Genomic DNA, 19,722 nt, shown 5'->3' with positions numbered 1-19,722 from the left:
AACCAATGGGCAGGTTCCCATAATAACCCGGATGTGGTGAGACCGAGGCGAGCTAGGCCACTCGCCAACGTCGCATCAGTAACGCCCTCCCACCCACGCCAATCAGGCATAACAGCCAATCAGGTTAACCAGGTCGAGTAACTCTTGAAATGCTGGAGAGAAATAACAGTGGATGTAATTCCAGAAAAGCAGCTGTGTAGCAAAATTACATAGTAGTCCCGTAAAGCATTAAAGTCTAACAAAATTTTATTATTTTTCTTTTGCTGTCTTCTTCCTCCAACTTAAGAATCAAAATAAAAGTCAATGAGAACGAAGTTCTTCAGATCCAAAGAACTGTATGTCCCTTTGGCCTGTTTCAATGGAGGGGGGGGATTATAGAGATTCTTTTTTCTAAGCAGATACAAGCTGCAGAATTTTTATTCATTTGGTTTTATTCATTATTTATTATTTACAGTTTTCCTCTCTTACTGAAACTCAAGGCAGATTACACAGTCAAGAAGCCTTCTCCTCCCTCCCAAAGCCTCTTGCTACCAACTACTGCAAGGGTCCCCAACCTTTCTGAGCCTGTGGAAACCTTTGGAATTCTGACACAGGATGGTGGGCGCAACCACAAAATGACAACTGTGGCTGCAGCCACATACACACACAAGCCACCCAAGCACGGGACAAAAGGAGTGATTTTTAAAAATACACTAGGAAAGAGAAGCGAGAAAAGATGGTGGGGGGGGGCATACGGCAGTGGCACCTTCTGCCAATACAACTTTATTTTAAACTGCACAGCCAATCAGATCTCCAACGGCCAATCAGAGACTCTGCTGGCTAGGAGCCCCTCCCACTTTCAAAAAACACTTGTGGGGACACCAGGAATGGTGTTGGCGGATCAGGGTTGCCAACCTCTAAGATTTACAACTGATCTCTAGGCAACAGCGAGAAAATGGCTGGTTTGGAGGTCAGGGTCGATGAAATCAGATCCCCGGTGAGCTTTCTCCTCTCCCTAAAGCCCATTCCCCAGGCTCCGTCCCCAAATCTCCAAGAATTTCCCAAGCCAGACCTGGCAACCTTATGGCAGGTATCATGGTGCTCACGGGCGCCACATTGGGGATCTGTGTGCTATGGCACTGGAGGGGAGATTATTTCCCAGTCTGCGCCCGGGAGCACGGGTTGCAAGCCCCTCGGAACTCCGCAGGCCTGGCTCTTAAGCAAGCGTGCTTTTTGAACCGCGGGACTCCAAGCCACGCAGGGGATGGGGCGCGCAGCCAGTTCCCTCCAGCTTGAGCCGAACCACCCTCGCCTCGCCCAGGGCGCGCCCCGCTTTTCCCGCAGCGGATGGCAATCAGGGCTGATTTCTCGACCAGGTGGGCCTCCTTGCAGCAGCCCATATAAGCCTCCGGCCGGCGCTTCCCAGGCCTTTCGGAGCTCCATGCGCACGTACCCACCGGGCACTCGCAGCCTCCCCGCCGCTTCTCCCCGCCCCGTTGGAGCATGTGCTTCCGGACCGGGCGGGGAGAGGGCACGGGGAGGTTCCGCTTCTTCCAGGGCAGATGCAGGCGGCGGAGCTTCCGCTGCGGCCGTGGGAAACATGAATTATATGCCGGGCACCGCGAGCCTCATCCAGGATATCGACAGTGAGTGCACCCCCTCCCCAATCGCGCTTTTGGGGCGCGACCCCTTGCCCGTCGGCGCGGGCCTTCTAGGCGAGCAGGGCGCAGGACTGCTTGATTCTCTGTCCCGGGCTTTCTCCACGGACAGCTCGGGCGCGCTCGGCATGACTCGCCTTTCCAGACTGTAGCCTCACAACAACCCTGTGAGGTAGGTTAGGTGCAACGCCGGTCGCGGATCCCGGTCTGACGCCCTAACAAGGCACCTCACTGGCTCCTTCCTAGCTCATTGCTTTCTTGGGCATTCTGCAGCTCCCAAAATTGCTAGCCCTCATCTAATATTGTTACTGTTTTTATTATTGTTATCATTCTCATCGTTAGCAGCAGCAATAAACAACTTTATTTCTGGAAAAGACAGATTAGAAAAATGGGGCACCTCTCTCATACGTGGTGTTTTCATGAGTGCTTGGTTTGTCCTTATGCTAAGTTGCAACCTCTGTACCAAGGAGAGAAATTGCTTTGGGCATAACAGTAAGTTGTTTCCTTCCCACTACTGGCGGAGAATATTCCCTTTTTCAGAGGAAGGGAAAGAGACTTTATGAAATAGCTACTTTGCCATGCAGAAACTTGTTTTTATGCCTTTGCTATGATTTCTCTCATCTGGAACTTGAACTTCATATGCCTTTTTGCCCTATTTTTTCATCCAGGAAGGGGAGGTCGGTGTGTGTGGATCACCCTGCCTCTGTTCCATTCTCTCTGTAGCCCTCTAAGGTAGGATAGGCTGAAAGTGTGACTGGCGTAAGAGAGTTTAGCCAACTTCATGGCCAAGTAAAGTTTTGAACTCAGGTCTCCCTGTTCCAACACTTTGCCCACTATCAGGGCTTTTTTTGGGGGGGGGGAGAGGTGGTGGAACTCAGGACCACACAATGACGTCACTTTGGGTCAGCTGGAACAAGGGGGGAGTTTTTAAAAGTTTAAATCGCCCTGGTGAAAATGGTCACATGGCTGGTGGCCCTGCCCCCTGATCTCCAGACAGAGGGGAGTTTAGATTGCCCTCTGCGCCACTCCAGCGGCGCAGAGGGCAATCTAAACTCCCTTCTGGAGATCAGGGGGCAGGGCCACCGGCCATGTGACCATTTTCAAGAGGTGCCGGAACTCCGTTCCACCGCGTTCCCGCTGAAAAAAAGCCCTGCCCACTATACTGTTCTGGTTCAGGTGTCTTTGAATCTTTGAATCTTTTTATCTTCTTTATAGAGGTGCCTTCAGTAATTTTGTTAGGGTCTGGAAAGTGTTCTCTGTTACCTTGGGGAGGTGAAATGGCCAAAAGGGGCAGTGGATCCTTGGCCTCTTGTTGCTTTGTTGTGGTTGGATCTTTTGTAAGTATTGCACGAATGGCCTGCTTTAAGTCTTCCAACATCTCAGACAAAATAGGGGCACTCTTCTGTTGTTGCCATTACTCTTCTCTTTTGAAGGATCACTTGGCTGTGCTCCCTTTTCCCTTCAACATGTTGCGGAAAGCTCAGCTTGACCTGTTGCGGAAGGGTTGCCAACTTTTTAACCGGCCTTTACTGTTGTGGCTTGATCTGTGGGAATTAGCAGGTGAAGCTTTTCATGGCATGAGGGTCAATATTATCGTAATATTGCAGGCCAAGTTACTCTAAAAGGCACAGCAACCGGCCAGTTGGTAACCTTCACTATAGGTATTTATTCCGATGCTGATAATTAAGCCTTGTATCAGCTTAAAGAATAATGACTTACTTGTGGCATAATGCCCCAATAAGTTAGCTAGCCTTTAAGGTATCATAATTTATGCTAGAAAATTAATCTTAAGTTTTCTTCTGGCGGTGGAGAGTGCCCTCAAGTCAGAGTTGACTTATGGCGACCCCTGGTGGGGTTTTCCAAGCAAGAGATTAACAGAGGTTTTGCCATTGCCTAATTCTGCAGCCCTGATCTTCCTTGGAGGTCTCCCATCCAATTACTGACCAAGACTGACCCCGCTTAACTTCTGAGATCTGATGAGATCAGGCTCACCTGGGCTACCCAGGTCAGGGCAAGTTTTCTCTTAGGAGTTAGTTTACTAATATAGTATTCAGGAGGACAATCCTTCCTAGAATTTCGAATAGGGCACCCCCCAAATCACCCTGCAAGGCACAATGGGAATAGTGGTTTTTAAAGTGACAAGTGTCAGCAAGTAGGGCCTGCCCCTATAAGTAGGGAGAGCTGCGGGTTTGGGTGGGTGTATTTCATCAGATATATGCAGTGGTCAGGGATAGCAGGAGAGGTGGGCGGGTGTTGGTTCAAACATTGTAGAAACCAGCTTTGGAACTTGCAATGTAGAATAGCAGTACCTGTGAGCCTGTGTAAAATACACCCTTCCTCTCTTTTATGTAGTGCTTTTTGTAGCTCAGACCCAAATTAATACTCATTCTAAATAAAATTCTGTTTATGATCTCCCCAGCCTGCAAAATAGGACTCTTTAGTGCCAAGCTTGAGTAGGAATGCAGAAGTCAGAAATTTATGTTGAAAAAGAAGGATTTGGACAATAAAAACAGCCAGTGTGCTGTGGTGCTGAGCATGTTGCTGTAGTGGTGAGTCTGGGAACACCTGGGTTCAAAACCTTACTCTGTCACCATTTACATTGGGCCAGTCACATTTCCACTTAGCCTAACCTTGCAGGCAGGATTGGACAGTTTCATAGCACTTACCTTCCTTGGTGATTAAATATTAGCCCCTAGTGACTGGCTGAAATGGGGAGATTTTCTTATGGGAAGCTTGGACAGATAAGGGGATCTTTAGATCAGTTGATAGGTAATAATGTTTTGTCATTTTTCCATCTGAGGTCTAAATATGATTTGCTAACTTCTGTTGAATGGCAATATTTACAATTTCAACATTTGTTGGTGTCCAAATATGGTACAGCTGCTTTGAGTGCTTCATAATCTCCCCCATTTTGGGAGATTCTTATTGAATCAATGCAGAACATGAAATCTATAATATTTGTATATAAATATTTGAGGTTGGTTAATAAATACGGTACACAGAATCTTAGAGATGAGGCTTTTTAATCCATGTAGCTGTTGCTGCTATCGATCTTAAGTTGTGACTTATTCAGCAAAAAATCATATTTAGTTTATATTGACTTTTTACTAAAGGTTTAAGCCCAGTGTCTAACTATTAGCAGTGTAATTCACAAAATGCATCTTTTAAGCATATGCTTTGGTCATTCAGCCCTTTTGGGATGAAGTTATTAATCATATTGTGTTAGAAAACTCATTTATTAATGCATTGTTAAACTACTTGGCTGTCTTTTGGAATCTAACCAATGGTCAATGGAAATAGACCCCCCCATCCCCCCTGTGCCCTTAACAGTTGCTAAAAGACTTATACTTCAACACTGGAAAGACAAAAACTCTCTTGTAAACTACTGGATTGACAATCCTATAAACTTACTAGCATTTGAACATATCACATATAGAAGGCAACTGTGCATAGAGTTATATTTAGATATTTGGAAACAATTGATTTTGGCTTCACCACCACCAAAAGATTGTCTATTTGGTGCTGGTTGAACTTGTATTGAGCTGATTTGTGGGTTACTCACCTACTAATCTAGATTCTTCTCCCCCCAGAGAAACACTTGGTCCTCCTCCGAGACGGCAGAACACTGATAGGATATTTACGAAGCATTGATCAGTTTGGTATGCCTCCCTTAAGATTATCTTTCTTTTTTCGGTTGATGCCGAGGTCACTGAATAAGTCCACTTTGACAACAGCCTTGGGTACAAAGAAGGCAGATGCGTTTGGAGTGAAAGGGCTTAGAATCCCTATTTTGGTGATGCTAGTGACTGCTACCAAAAAAACAGTGCTGTTAAAAAAAACCTTGTCAGGTGTTGAGGCAAAATCAGGGGTCTGGATACAACCAACTTTTATGGTAATGAAATAGAGGGAGGTAGCCTCCTAGACCCCTCAAAGAGGCTATGCTAAGAATCTGGGGATCTGCAGCTACAAAGGCCACATTGGATGAAGGCTGTAGCTGAGTGCGATTGGAAAAGCTGGTTGAATGCCACCCAGGTTGGTTTGGTTCCATTTGTGCATGCTGTTACCTTTCCTCCTTTCCCATATTTCTTTGGATCGTGGTCCAAATCTTTACAACTTCTTCCTGACTTTTAAGTCAGTCATTCAGCTTCTGTTTCATAGCCAGGGTTTTGTGGTTGTGTGAAGGCTGATTTCCTGGGGGGAGTTGTGGCGGGGCGGGGGGAGCTAGATAAAGGCAGGAGAGATGACACTATTATTTAGAGACTTGCTGCAAATCAAATTTAATTGTTTTCATCATCACCCAATTTGGAGTTAAAGCAAATGACTGTTTGAAAAGTTCAACAGCAGGCTAATGCCTGTGGCTACTCAAAATGAACGCAAATTGGGAAAACTGCCATGCTTGTAATATATTTTGGAAAGAAAGACTTGGACACTTCTCTAACTTGGAGAGCCACTGTACTGGGTTTGTTTAGTTTGTGGATGTCTTGATGCACTTGGAAATTACACAAGGTATATTTTTGTACAAGCTGTGTCATGGTTTTCTGGACCCCACTCAGCATCCCTGCGGCCACGTGCAGCTGCAGGGAGCTTGTTTCCTCAAGTGCCGCAGGGGAAGGGGCTGTGCTTCAGCACAGAGAGACCCCACAAACCGGGGAGGGCCAGTGCTTTAGCAAAGGTGCCCAGAGAAAAAGTGGGAAGGGGTTTTAGGGGGAGAGGGGAAAGAATATTTGCCACGGGGAGGGGGAAGGGTAATGCTGTTTGGGGAGAGGGTAGGGGTGTTTGGGAGGGAAGGGGAAGAAAGTAACAGTGTAGGATCTTTGGAAAGGGTGGGGAGAGAAAGAGACAGTGTAGGATCTTTTGTAGGGGAAAGCTAAACTGGGGGAAATGGGATTCCCCCCCCCCTCCTGTAACTGCCCTGCCCCACCCTAGCATCACCACTGCTGCCACCACAGCTCACAGGACCTGGTGCAGCTCCCACCTTCCCCCAACATCACCTCAACACAATCCGGAACACTTAGTTGCAGGCCCTCTCTTCTAGCTATAATAACTAAATGGCACCTCCAGGTTCGAAAGTAATGGACTTCTGAATGACAGGTGCTCAGAGAGCAACAAGTAGAGGTTTTGGTCTTTGTGTCCTGATTGCAGACCTTTCCAGAGGGTTTGGCCGTCCACTGTGCGAAACAGGATGCTGAAGTCGGTGAGCTGCTTCTCCGATCCAGCCAAGCTTCTGTTACATACATTCTGTATCTTCAATCTATTCACTCTCCCGATTAAACTTTACATGCCTGCCACTAGCAAAGCCATCCTTGACGATGGATAATTGAACAGCATTTTGATGGGCAATTGCAAAGCATTCGGAGCATCTGTTGGCTGGAGTCTTGAGGAAGCAGGTTGTAGTTTCTGGAAGCTTATGAAAGTGTAATGAGAGTCCCTTTTCTGAAAAGTTTGCTGTTTATTTTTAAAACCGCACTTTCATTTTTATACTAGAGGTAGAAATAAGGTCTTAAAATGGCAAATTATAATTGTTACCAATTACTCCTCCCCCCTCCTTAAATGCAATCTCTTGCTTAATGATGCAGATCAGGATATGTTTGAAGACAGATTAAAATGCCACAGTGCTGGTGATAGATCCAGAGGAGTTAGCCGTGTTAGTCTGCAGTAGCAAAATAGGAAAGAGTCCAGTAGCACCTTTAAGACTAACCAACTTTACTGTAGCATAAGCTTTTGAGAACCACAGTTCTGAACTGTGGTTCTCGAAATGCTACAATAAAGTTGGTTAGTCTTAAAGGTGCTCCTAGACTCTTTTCTACAGTTCTGGTGATCTCCTCTGCTCCCCTTTGCCACTAGAGGGAGCCAAATATTTTGAAATGACATTTCCTACTCCTTCAGGGTACAAGTGTATACAGTCAGGCCAACACTCTTTTTAAATCTTTTTCACAAACGGCAAAACCCTTGCATAGGCTTTCTTGGGCCTTTTAACTTGACCTGATCTCTACTCTCCCAAACCATACGCAAAATGCAGTCAAGAATGGGGTGTCCTTAAAAAATCTCAGCTACTGCCTTCCCCCCTCCCCCCCCCCCCGATTGTGGTGAATTTTGTGTAATACAAGCCCAAGTTATTTAGATCTAGTTAGTAGATATAGTTTTAAATCCCCACTCAGTGGTAGAGCTCCTGCTTTATTTGCTGAACATCCCAAGTTCAGTTCCTCAGAATCTTTGGTTAAGAAGTTCTTGGGAAAGATGTTTCTCTACCCAGAGAGCAGCTGCCAGTCAAAAGACAGCACTGGACCTGTAGACTGCTTATTAGAATGTGGCTTCTTGGGAGGAGGCATAGTTTGGTTGAAGCAAACATGCGATGCAGGCGTGATCTCCAGCATCATCAGTTGAAAAATCTTGGATAATAGGTGTTAGGGGTAGACCTTTTCTTCCTGAGAACTCCTGGTAGTACTGACAGTGCTGATGGGTCTGGTTTGACTGGATATCAGGCAACTTCATATGTTTGCATAGCATCCAACAAGTCTATCAGCCCTCACAAGGCCTACAAGAATAAAGGGAATAAAAAAGGAAAGCAGTTTCCATATAATTGGGTGTGGAGGGGCGATGTCTGTCTTGGCAAGATTCAAGAAGTCAAGCTTCAAATTAACTGAAGCAGAAAGGGTTGGGATCTATTGGCACCTAGTTGTGCCCGCGCCACTTGAAAAGATGTTTGGGAGTTTTCAGTGCTTTAGAGGGGACCTGAAGAATAGCTTTGGATCTCTGTGAAATGTGAATTGCCATTTTCAGGCTGATATGGGCAAAGGATGGACCACCACAGAGTAAGAGAACGAGTATTAACTGCAGCCTTTTAAGGGATGGGGTGAGGATAATAACATTTTTAGATCCTTAGACCTTATTAGTGGTTGCTCACGATGGCACCTTGAAAGCAGATCTTGATAAGGAACGTAATACGTGGTTTTGGTTAACTGAAGCATATGGTCATCCAAGGAAACCAGTAGTAGAATAGGCCTTTCCACAAGGATCTATCAATATTTATAAATTAAGACATTTTTAGATTGACTATAAGGCAGGCTGACATTGTTAAAGGCCTATTAAAGTTTGAATTACAGCATCATCCATGCAGCTGCTCTAAGGAACTTCTAAGGAAAATTCATAATATGCTCCTAGTAAATAGCTGTTCAGAATAGTCTCTCTTGTTGTTTAAAAGGAGATGGGAGTAGGACATTGGTATAACTGCACAGAGGAAGGCATGGCATGACTCATTTTATAGCTTGAAATATGAATCGGAGACATTTATGTAAGTGGTATTTAATACACTTGAGCTTAGGCAGAATAATTTGGGGGGTGCGAAACATCTTTCTATTACATTATCCTGCCCTGCCTCCAAGCAAGGCAGGGCAGAGCACAGGATTCTTGGCACCTCTGTTTTATCCTTACTACAACCCTGTGAGGTAGGCTAAGGGCTAGGCTGGCCCATGATCACCCTTTGGATTTTTTAATGTTTTAAGTGTGGGGTTCAAAAGCTAGACCTCCCCAGTTGACAAATACTGATTTAGAATGGGACTTCTCATTCTGTCCTAAACAGTGCATGGCATGGTCTTCTGGTTAACTGCAGGGTTAAGATTTTTAGCAAGAATGAGATGCAAATAGGGTTACCTGCCAGCCTCCAGATATTGGCTGGAGATCTCCTGGAATTAGAACTGAACTCCAGGCCATAGTAATCAGTTGTCCTGGAGAAAATGGCTGCTTTGGAGGGAGTTATAAGTGCACTTATATGCCATTCTTCTAGACAGATTAGTGCCCTACCCAGAGTGGTGAACAAAGTCAGTGTATTGTCCCCACAATACATCTGGGGCTGAGAAGAGCGGCTTACCTAAGGCCACCTGCTGAGCATGTGGGAGTAGTGGGCTTCAAACTAGCCATAATGGTGATTCCCTGCTGAGTTCCTTTCCCAAAACTCGCCCACTCCAGGCTCCACTCCCCAAATCTCCAGGAATTTCCCAGCCTTGAGCTGGCAACCTAGATGCAAAATCTAAGTGTTACACAAAGCATCCAAAATGATAGTGTGTCTGTGGCTAGGGACTCACTTGAGCTGCTTTATCTTGAATAATCTTCCACTTCAGTTTACAAAGCAAGAGCTTCTGGCTTTTTTCAAGATAAGTGAGTTTATAATGAAGGTCTTGCTTGCCAAATCGTTATGCATTGTACTTAATAACGGCACATAAAAACTGCTCTGTAATTTTTAAAAGCCTTGTAAACGCTGAAGATTATGTGTTGATGTTCTTTTTCTGGCTTGCTAAAAGAAAGGCACCGAATAGGTCTTTCGACTCATTTTTTTCCCTAAAGGCATAGTTGCCTGTGGCTGTCCTTCCTCAGCTGTTGGCCCAAGGAACAGGATTGAAATTCCCCTTCAAGAAACCTGGGTCTCTCCCCTCACGTCAGCAGCAGGGTCCGCACCTCTCCTCCTCCAGCTCTTGCTCCTCCATGGTTCAAGTCAGTGGAACTGGATGTTTGATAAAACTGGTTTCTCTCTCCACAAACACGTCTTGTTACTAATAATTGTTCTTTGCTGCATTTTTCCATGAGCAAATGGAAGCCAATCTCTGTTAGGCCCTAGAAGTCAGATGTTCTATTAGACTGTTGCATCTTTGCCATATCTGGGAGTCTTATTAAGCTACACGCTGAGGCACTTGCCAGGAAAAACATCATAAATGCAGGAAGCAGTCCTATTACGCCCTGTGGCCTGTGTTCTTCTGTGTTGGTATCTTGCAGGGCAGCTGTTTTGGCAACACTTCCAGCACCATCTGGATTGTTTTGTTTCGTTCCTTGAACTGTATCTGGATGATGTATGTAAAATGGGTGGTGATGTGACTTCATTTTATCTTCGTGCCGCTTTTCCTCAAAGCTCATTGTGGTTTCCAGCATAAGATTCTGAATTGGCAAATGGAGCCTATTCACAAATTCAGAACAATGGACCCCACCAGGGCTGAACCAGACTTAAGATTCTTATCTCACTACAGATGCTAATTTCTGGTCTAATCAAGCTGCATTGTACCTTTACATCCTGATGCCTTGTAACACTCCACCCGCCTCTGGCTGGGATATAAAGGTTCAAGGATCTCCATTCATACTTGTGTCCGAAGAAGGGAGCTCTGACTCTCGAAAGCTTAAACTCTTAAAATCTTGTTTGTCTCCAAGGTGCTTCTGGACTAAAATCCTGTTGTACTGGTAATCAAAATGTCTGGTGACAAAAGAGCTGGCATAAAACCAGCAATTGGCCAAAGTCTCCACCTTGCACCTTTATTTTATTACTTGGGGACCAAAAGTGGCTTACGTCATTCTCCCTCTCCCATTTTATCACCACAACCACCCTGTGAGGTAGGATTAGATTCAGTGGCACCTTAGAGACCAACAAGTTTTTCAGGGTGTAGGCTTTCAAGAGCTCCCTTCTTCAGACTCAAGCTGCTGGACCCAGATCCTGCTGTCGTACTGCAGACCAACATGACTACCCACCTGAAACTATTCTATGAGGTAGGTTAGGCTGAGAATGTGTGGCTGCTCCAAGGTTATCCAGTGGGCTTCCAAAGTAGAGGGTGGACTCGAACTTGGGTCTCCCAATCTTAGTCCAACACGGTTGCCATTAAACAGAGCTTGCTTTTTCTATGCTGCCGAAAGAAACTGCCCTCTCGTCATCATTTGGCAGTCCATTCCAAAAGGATGGAGCTGCTGCTGAGAACAGCTTTGCCCAGGCTGAAGCTGTGTTTGTGTCCGAAAGGGAAGAGAGGACAGGTCACCGGGGCTCATCTCTTAATTTGTTGACAGCCCCATCTTTGGGCACAGAAGGACTGGGCACGAGCTTTGAACCCCTTCAGACCATTGAATCTTGGGACCCCATGAAACATAAAGCTGCCTTATATTGAGTGAGGCCACTGGCCTGTCATGCAAAGCAGATGCCCTCCCCATGAGCCACAGCTTCTTCCCTCAAACCATGTCTGATGCTGGAGGTCACATTTGAATTGTGGCCTAAGAGCTGTGGAAAGGATTAACTTCTCTTGCTCCATCTTCTTTGTGTAAAGACTCCCATCCCTGATTGCTTTAAACCTGTAGAGAGGAGGGGTGGTGGGGAGAGACACAAGTAAATGTATTGGGCCTGACTTTTTTCTTTTCCCTGCCAATGTTTACCTCAGTCTGCAGGGAGCCATTTTTGTTTAGGGAAATAATCAACTGGAGAAAACACCACCTTTCCCCAAAACTTGTCACTTTGATCCATGTTGCCTACCCTCTACACCTCCCCTTTGTAGCTCCGTTTAGAGATCCAAACACTGCTAGCTGGTTGGGATCTAAGAGATGGCATGGATGTCAAGTGTGGTGTAGCTCTTACATTTCTCAGTCTTATTGCAGAACAAAACTGGTTTAGCAAGCCATTAAGAGTTCCTTGAGTAACTCGGAAAGGTTGCCGTCTTTCCCAACAAACCAGGATCCTGCCCTCAGACTCCATTCTCCCAGGGCTGACGTTTCTCGGCCTTGGGTTGCCATTGAAGTGAATGTGGGCATTAATCCCACAAATGATTAACAAGAGTAAGGCTGCTGTGAGGTAAATCGCAGCAGGGTATGCAGATTCACAAGGGCCTGGACAGGCCTAGAGGTTCCAGAAACCTATGTCACGTTTAGAGAGGCGAGTAAACATCTTACAACCAGAGGCTTGAGTTCACAGCCACCACGTTTCTTCAAGTCAAGGACTTCACCATGGTGCAGTGCCCATAGGGTAATGTCTGCAACTCTGTCCAGCAGTTCCATATTTATGATTTATTTATTTAAAAATATTTTTACCTCTTGACATCACAGCAGACAGCAGTGATCCTTCCCCACCACCGGATGCTTTAGCATCCTCACAGCAGAGATGAGACAAGACTGGGGCACCGTGCCTTTCTACCTGTTGTGACTATCTGTAACCATTGCATGCGCAGAAAGCTCTCATCACAACTTAAATATCTGTTTAAAAGAAACTGCTACATACAGTGAGTCATGAATGATTAAAGGTTTTTTTTTCTGTACTATCCATTGAGCAAGAAAGTACTGTACAAGATGAGATCTTCATAGGATAGCGAAAAGGAAAGGTCTTGGAATTTGGGGGACTCAAGAGCTAGGAACAGTGTGCACTCTTCAGACAGCAATAGCATGTTCAAAATTGTCTGCATTTAAGTTTTGTGTACGTGTGCACTCAGGGAGCAGCTACCCACTCACTGAGCAGTTACCCACGCACTGCAATTCAACTGTGCATCTTTTTTTTTAAAAGCACGACCTTAGTTCCAATGTCACAAAGAAGCATGGTTTAATTAAATTATGGTTAGTGTGATAATCCAAACATGGGCCATGCCACTAGCTGTAGTTAGGTAGGGTCCATCAAACCAGGATCTGAAGCCATGGTATGAAGCTGGTTTTATTAACCTTTGAGGTTTTGTAACAAACACAAGCTTGGCATAATGTTGGTGTCGCCTTTGCACTGCAGGCCAGGCTACCAGCAGGAGAGGAGAGAGAAAAGGCAAATTTAATGAAATCAGTTTTTGTCAAGGCAAGCCATGACTTGAGCGATTGTGAAACCAAGATTCTGTTTGGAACCGGACTAACCATAGTTAAAATAAACCATGGCTTTATGTTATGTCTGAAGACTTTTGGTAGTAGTGCCTTTAAAGCATCTTTTGCAGGTTGGGACAAACTTTAAGAGTAAACTTTAATGAATCTTGCCATATTGGTTTTATTTGTTTGGTACATTTTTATCCAGCTTTCCTCCATGGTGCTCCGGGTGACTCCTGTTTTATTATGCCGTTGTTGACTAAGATGGCTGCCCCTCTGGAATTCTCATAACTGGAGATGCCAAGGATGTAAACAGGCACCTTCTGCCCGCAAAGCATGTGCTTTGTCAGTGAGCTGCAGCTCTGTCCTCTTACAGCACCCGCAAGGTCTGGGAATAGTAATGACTGCTGAAACTGAACAATAAGTGGGATCGAGCTCAGGACCATAATATACCACGGGCATGGCACACACTTTACAGGCCCATGGCATTCTGCCAACCTCTTAGAGTGCTGTTCCATAAAATTGTGAAGTATGTTGAGGGTGTTTGGCCACATGTGTTGGATTTCCTGTGCCCCTCTCGCCCCCACATTTCAGTCTCTTCTCTGTTCTCTTCCCTTGTCCTGAAACCTGCAGCCAACTTGGTGTTGCACCAGACAGTGGAGCGCATTCACGTGGGTAAAAAATACGGTGACATCCCCCGTGGCATCTTTGTGGTGAGAGGCGAGAACGTTGTTCTTCTGGGGGAAATCGTAAGTAAACTGCTCCATTCTCCAGCTTTCTGATTTGCTGGGATTTCTTCTGTGTCAGTTGGATGGTGTTATCTTAACTGCTGTTCATGTGTTCAGTTTTGCTGAGGTGAGGTTAGTTGGAGGCAAAGGAAGATCTCAGGTGAGGCCTGGGTGCATCATAATTTGCCTTTTACCTGTCCTTGGCAGTTCTCATGACAAGTTTACATCGTTTTTTTATTGCTAGGCTTGCTTCCGTGCAGACATGATCTCCTGGCTTTGCTTCCAGAGTGGAGCACTGTGTTTGGGAGCTTTCATGTGCCATCCTGTAATCATTCATGCCTCATTTTTTTCTCCATCTTCAGCACGCTCTTCCTCAAAGCTGGTTTACTATATTTTCTACAAGATCACATCCTGAAGTACATTAATACATTGTCTGGATGAGAAGGTGTACATTTCTGAAGGATCCTCCTGCATTGTCACCATTTGCCTTTTGTTAACCCCTTGTGGCAACCATTTCCCATGCTTACCTCTGGAGGTCCTTTGAGGAACTTTTTTTTAAAAAAAATGGTAATTGCTACAGTACTATAGCAATTACTACTTTAAAAAAAAAGCTCCCCAGTGGTATGGCAAGGGGAAAATGCAGGGGAATTGTCAACTAATTGAGGAAAATGTGCAGATAACCCTTGTTTGGATGCTCCATTGCTAATACAGTGTGCCTCTGCATTTGCAGTGGCAGTGAATGTAGTTCAGAGAATCCTCCCAATGTGGATGCATCCTATGGCTAGATCCATGCAATGTTTTGTATTTGGGTCTTTCCTCTGGCAGTCTGTTCTCCTAGCAGCAAACTCATGGTGCTATAGCTGCTTTCCTACATGAAGAATAAAAGCTGGTAGGGGGGGTTAGAGAAACCATTTGAAAAGGTATCACTTTTATCTTCTTCATATGCCATGGATCTTTCATCAAGAACATGGTATATATGATTCTCCCCTTGCTGTTTTATCCTTTCAACAATCCTTTGTAGTGGGGCAGGCTATTGGCTCTCTAAAATGCAAGAAATGCCCTCTTATACCAGTTACCTGTTGGCTTCAGTGTGTTGAGATGGCTAGATGGAGCGTGTCTTGTCTGTCTGTGTGTAAGCACATGTACACAGTCGAGCTGCACTTCAGCAACTCACAGCCAGTTGTGGCTCCCCAAAGCATTCTTCATACTAAAAGTAAGTTGCTGCTTCCTGAGTTACGGGATAGGGGCATAGGCAGCACACATAATTTTGCCTACCATAAAAGGCCTCAGAATTGTTTCTCACTGAAGTGGTAAGCCTGCGCTCAAGCTATGTTACTTCAAACTGTGGGCCTGAGTTCACATGTTAAAAATGTTTCTTCTGGTGAAAAATCCCTGCTTACAGAAAACTAGCATGCAGGGAAAAGGCTCGTCTGGAACTCACCTAGATATGCTATTTCTCAATGCACTGGGAATTGTTTTTGTACAGAGGAGTATCCAGTCATAAGAGCCTCCCTGCAGCAGTTCAAAGTGGTTTAGCCCCAGGTTTGCCATCTTTATAAGAACTGGGCCTTCTTTCTACCACAGGACTTGGAGAAGGAAAGCGATACCCCGTTGCAGCAAGTTTCGATTGAGGAGATCCTGGAGGTACAGCGGGTAGAGCAGCAAGCGAAGCAGGAGTCGGAGAAGCTAAAAGTGCAGGCACTGAAGGAGCGGGGCCTCTCCATCCCGCGGGCCGATACCCTCGATGAATACTAGACAACCTATCGGGACAGGCGGTTGGCTCTGTGCAGCAGTCGAACTGAAACAGTTTTGTGTCGATATGTTCTTATGACCAAGAACTGCTGTTCTGTTTTTTGTTGTGTTCTTTTTTGAAGGAGGGAGAGAGGGGTGCAGGCCACAATTTAATCATGGTGTTTTTTTTGCTTTCTCTTTGCAAAAATCACTGTTTCCGAAGACGTAAGCGCTGCCAGATGTCTCGTGTAACCAAATGTGATAGAGCAGCTATACAGCTTGGGACAAAACTTTTTTTAAGTTGACTTTCTTTTGTTCTGTGACTCTAGAGGAGGTGGAATGACACCCCCTGATGTGTAAATAAAAACCTGGCCATCCAAATGCTGGTGTTGCTGAGGCTGGAACCCTTTTGAGAGTTTGTGCCTGCCTCTTTAATTAACCATGTGCTTCCCCCCCCCCCCCGCCCCTTAACAGATGCAGAACAAGAGTTAAATTTTGCTAGAACTGGCCTGGCAGAGAGGCTAGTACCTGATTTGGGGAGGGGGGCGGGTTTACAGTACTGGCTGGTGTTCCCAATCTGAGATCTGTCTGTCTTAGGCGATAAATAGGGTTCAGTAAGTTGCAGCTTAGTCAGCATCTTTGGGGCTGCAATATTATTTGATCTTAGCTGGTAAAATTTTTAAATGTGGTAGCTAATCTCTCTTGCAACCCTAGAGATATACCAGGTCAGCCTACTGATAATATATGTTGCTTTTTATATACTATCCTTTCATAAAGGCACAATCAGCCATTCAGCAGGGTGAAACAGTCTGCTTTAGTGGGAAGATCTTGGGTAGTATTAAAGAACAGCAGAATGCAAGAAAGGTATGAGTTCAGTTGGATCAGACCAGTGGTCCATCTAGTCCAACATCCTGCCACTCAAATGGCCATATCCCCCATCCTTATTGTTGGCTCATAACAACTAGTGTTCAGAAACATATGGCTTCCAGATGTTTACCACTTGTATGAGCATCTGAATAGCAAAAAGTGAAACACCTTGAATAAGAATTTATAGTTGATAGAAGACTTTTCACCAGATGCTATTCCAATAGCAGTTAGCTAAATTTCTCTTATCTCACCTAAATCAAAGAGTTGAGCTGGACGCATTAAATATATGGGATTTTTTTAGATCTAAGGAAAGCTGAAGTTAGACTAAATTTGTCCAGTGCACTCAATAATTCTACTGTAAACATCAGTGCATGCTAGCTCATGACCTGAGTGGCTATCTAAGATACTTTTATATAATAAGATTAGATAAACCTCTCTAATGTGTTGGTTCTGCATCGCCAGGGAGGTCTGTGAAAGTTCTACTTTGCAACAATACTTTGGAAGCTTTATCATTATCTTTAGCTTGTTAAAGGTGGGGTTCTCTGGTTCTTTTCTGTCACAGAAAAGACCACTGTATTAAATTTTGCCTTCTGGCAAGCTGTTGGTGATTGGGGTGCTTAGAAGGAAAGCATTGTTTTGCAGCTACAGTTTCTGGCATCTCTGGATGACATCACACCAGTTGATATCATGTGTTCATAGTGTTTTTCCAAATGTATTCCTCCTGTGTTGAAGTGCTGGAGAGGCTGTGCACCGTTTGACAGGAGAAGAAAAAGAAATGGCAGCCAACATATGATATCCTTAGCATAGCCTTTGTCTTGGATTGCTTGAATTAAAATGCCACTTAAAAAAAAAGGCTGTTCTTCCTGCATTGCATATTGTGACACCTAAATTATGTGTTTGAAGAATGCAAAACCGCAAGCTGATTCTTTGCTTTTGCTGTGGAGAACTGAATTCTTTGAACATCTGATTGGAACTCTGCCTTTTTGCTCTCAAAATTTGCCCTGTCCACATTTCCTGTATTGCAAGATATTATGGGATATGCATTTGGCCAATTGTCTTTAAAAGTAAGGCCTGATTTATATGCAAATGTGTAACTTAATTCAATAATAAAATAGTCAGAATTAGATGTCCAAAAAAAGGTGGGTTGAGCAGGTTCAGTGTTTTTCAGAAAGATTGCTCATTGCTCTCGACTATCCAATTAACTATACTCAGGAATTTTATACTTAGCTCCACAAAGAGCATGTTTCATTTAAAAACTGTCAGATCGAAGATGCATCTGTACTGCAGCATTCTATTTTTAAAGCGAACTTGTTAGGTAGTACTTAAGAAGTTTGCAAGTTACGATACAATGAAGATAACTAATTTCTGTTTTGATCCCCACTTTTTTCTCATCTGCTACTCCTGGACATGGAGGTCTCTCTCTTGACTGCTAGCTGGCAACTGTTGAATAGATCTGTCCTCCATGAATGAACAAATCTTTTTGATAAAGCCATCTAAGCTAATAACCACCACTTGTGGCGATGAATATGCCTTGAGTTGCAAAATGCTTCCTTATGTGCCGAATTAATTGGCAATAAATGTTGCTGGTGAGTCAGAATATTAGAATCAATTCTGTATTTACTCAGTGCCATGAATGTGTTTTTCTTTTGCTCTGAGTTTCTAGGCTGGGCATATAACAGGGGTCTAGGCTAGCCCAGTCTCATCAGTTCTCGAAAGCTAAGCAGAGTTGGACTTGATTGCTGACTGGATTGGAGACCTTCAAGGATGTCCAGAGTCATTACACAGAAGACATTAGCAAACCACCTCTGTTAGTCACTTGCCTTGAAAACCCCAGCAAAGTCAGCTACAACTTGGCGGCGCTACCCCCCCCACACAGCACAACTGCAGTTAAATATTTTTTAAGTCCTCTTGATTTTCAGTGCTTAAAGTTTCCTCTCTGAAACCAGCATCACGTGGATTTCCTTGAGAATTCTAAGCACTGCAAATCAGGAGATCATAAGTGCATAAATTGTGACTCAGTTGAAGCCTTGCTATGTGCGCTTCCCAGATGTACAGTTGTTGTTTATAGTCCGCCTTTCTCATTGAGACTCAGGGTGGATTACACAGTCTGAGTCAGTACAGCCAATTTCAAAGATAATTCCATAATAATGTAATAGGGGTTCATCAATGCAAATTTGCAGATTAAAAACCAGCAGAAATCCAATACAGAGTTGAAGCACAACCCTGCAACAGAGCATCAGCAATTCTTAGCTAAACAACATAGAAACTACCAATAGAATCATACTTTCGACATTAAACAGTACATAGTAGTAAAGTCTATAGTCCCTGCTGCGTCTCTGGGAGACGACTTCCTTATAGCACTGCCTTTTTTAGGGATTCTGTAGTGCCATATAAGAGCGGGATGCCCAAGGAACTACATTTCCCAGGATGCAATCGAAATCCCAATTTTTTTCTCCCCTTTTTTGGGGCGGGGGAGGTGGCTGAAGGGGATTACATAACTCCTCCAGCGTTGACACCTCTCGGTCCCGCCCTCTAGGCGACGTCACCGGGCCGGGAGCCCCGCCCTCGTGGGACGTTTTGTAGCCAGTCACTTTCAGATTGCTACAGTCTTGTTCTCTTCCACGCTATTTCCTGCTGCCTTGCGGGGGGAGAGCGGGAGAGAATTCCGGCGCTCTTTTCCTGCCTCCCCTTCCACGCGTGGGGAGCCGAATTTTTTCCTCGACTTTAAAACTGGGCGTGGGGAGCCCCGAAATCGAGCCCGAGCAGCTTCAGGAACCGGACTGGAGCCTTCTCTCCTCCACCCCCTCTTGCCTGGGTTATGGTGTGCTGAGGAGTGTGGGGGGTGAGGGGGCTTTTTTCTCAGCACCCCTCCGCCCCCCCAAACTTAACCCGAGAGGATCTTCCCCCCGCACTTTGCAGGGTGCGTGTGGCGGCGGAGGGGGAGAGGCTGGGGAAGGGGGCGGCGGAAGGGATCCCCCCTCTGGCTGCATTGCATTGCATTGCATTGCGGCTGTGCTTCTCTCCAGATGCCGGCCTGGATCGCTGTGATTTCCAATTGGGGGGGAAAAGAAACCTATATAAATCCATTTTTTGAACAAGGTATAGATCGCCTTGAGTTTTAAGGGTGCTGTTGATTTCTTTAAAGAAAATTGGGGGGGATCGCCCCGCAAACTGACCCCGGAGGAAAGCTG

At 45.0% G+C, this 19,722-nt stretch overlaps 1 protein-coding gene across 2 annotated transcripts; it reads left to right on the top strand.

Moving 5' to 3' along the window:
- Positions 1–1,511: 1,511 nt before the first annotated feature.
- LSM1 (LSM1 homolog, mRNA degradation associated) lies at positions 1,512–18,128 on the top strand. 2 transcript variants are annotated; one of them, XM_054998046.1, is made up of 4 exons: positions 1,512–1,625; positions 5,228–5,296; positions 13,839–13,954; positions 15,518–18,128. In XM_054998046.1, exons 1-4 carry the CDS (start codon positions 1,580–1,582, stop codon positions 15,686–15,688), a joined length of 402 nt encoding a protein of 133 aa, XP_054854021.1. In that variant the 5' UTR covers positions 1,512–1,579; the 3' UTR covers positions 15,689–18,128. The 2 variants fall into 2 exon arrangements, with proteins under 2 accessions (XP_054854021.1, XP_054854022.1); XM_054998047.1 differs by lacking the exon at positions 5,228–5,296 and having other exon boundaries at positions 1,522–1,625.
- Positions 18,129–19,722: the final 1,594 nt, after the last annotated feature.

Source organism: Eublepharis macularius, chromosome 14 (genome assembly GCF_028583425.1).
Source record: "Eublepharis macularius isolate TG4126 chromosome 14, MPM_Emac_v1.0, whole genome shotgun sequence".
NCBI classification, from domain to species: Eukaryota; Metazoa; Chordata; class Lepidosauria; order Squamata; family Eublepharidae; genus Eublepharis; species Eublepharis macularius.
This window is presented reverse-complemented; position numbering and strand designations above follow the sequence as displayed.

Bases quoted from the DNA above. Each gene is read 5' to 3' on its own strand.
- LSM1 (XM_054998046.1), top strand. From the start codon at position 1,580: ATGAATTATATGCCGGGCACCGCGAGCCTCATCCAGGATATCGACA. The intron at 5,297-13,838 runs GTATGCCTCCCT...TGAAACCTGCAG, and splicing joins ACGAAGCATTGATCAGTTTG to CCAACTTGGTGTTGCACCAG. The intron at 13,955-15,517 runs GTAAGTAAACTG...TTTCTACCACAG, and splicing joins TTGTTCTTCTGGGGGAAATC to GACTTGGAGAAGGAAAGCGA.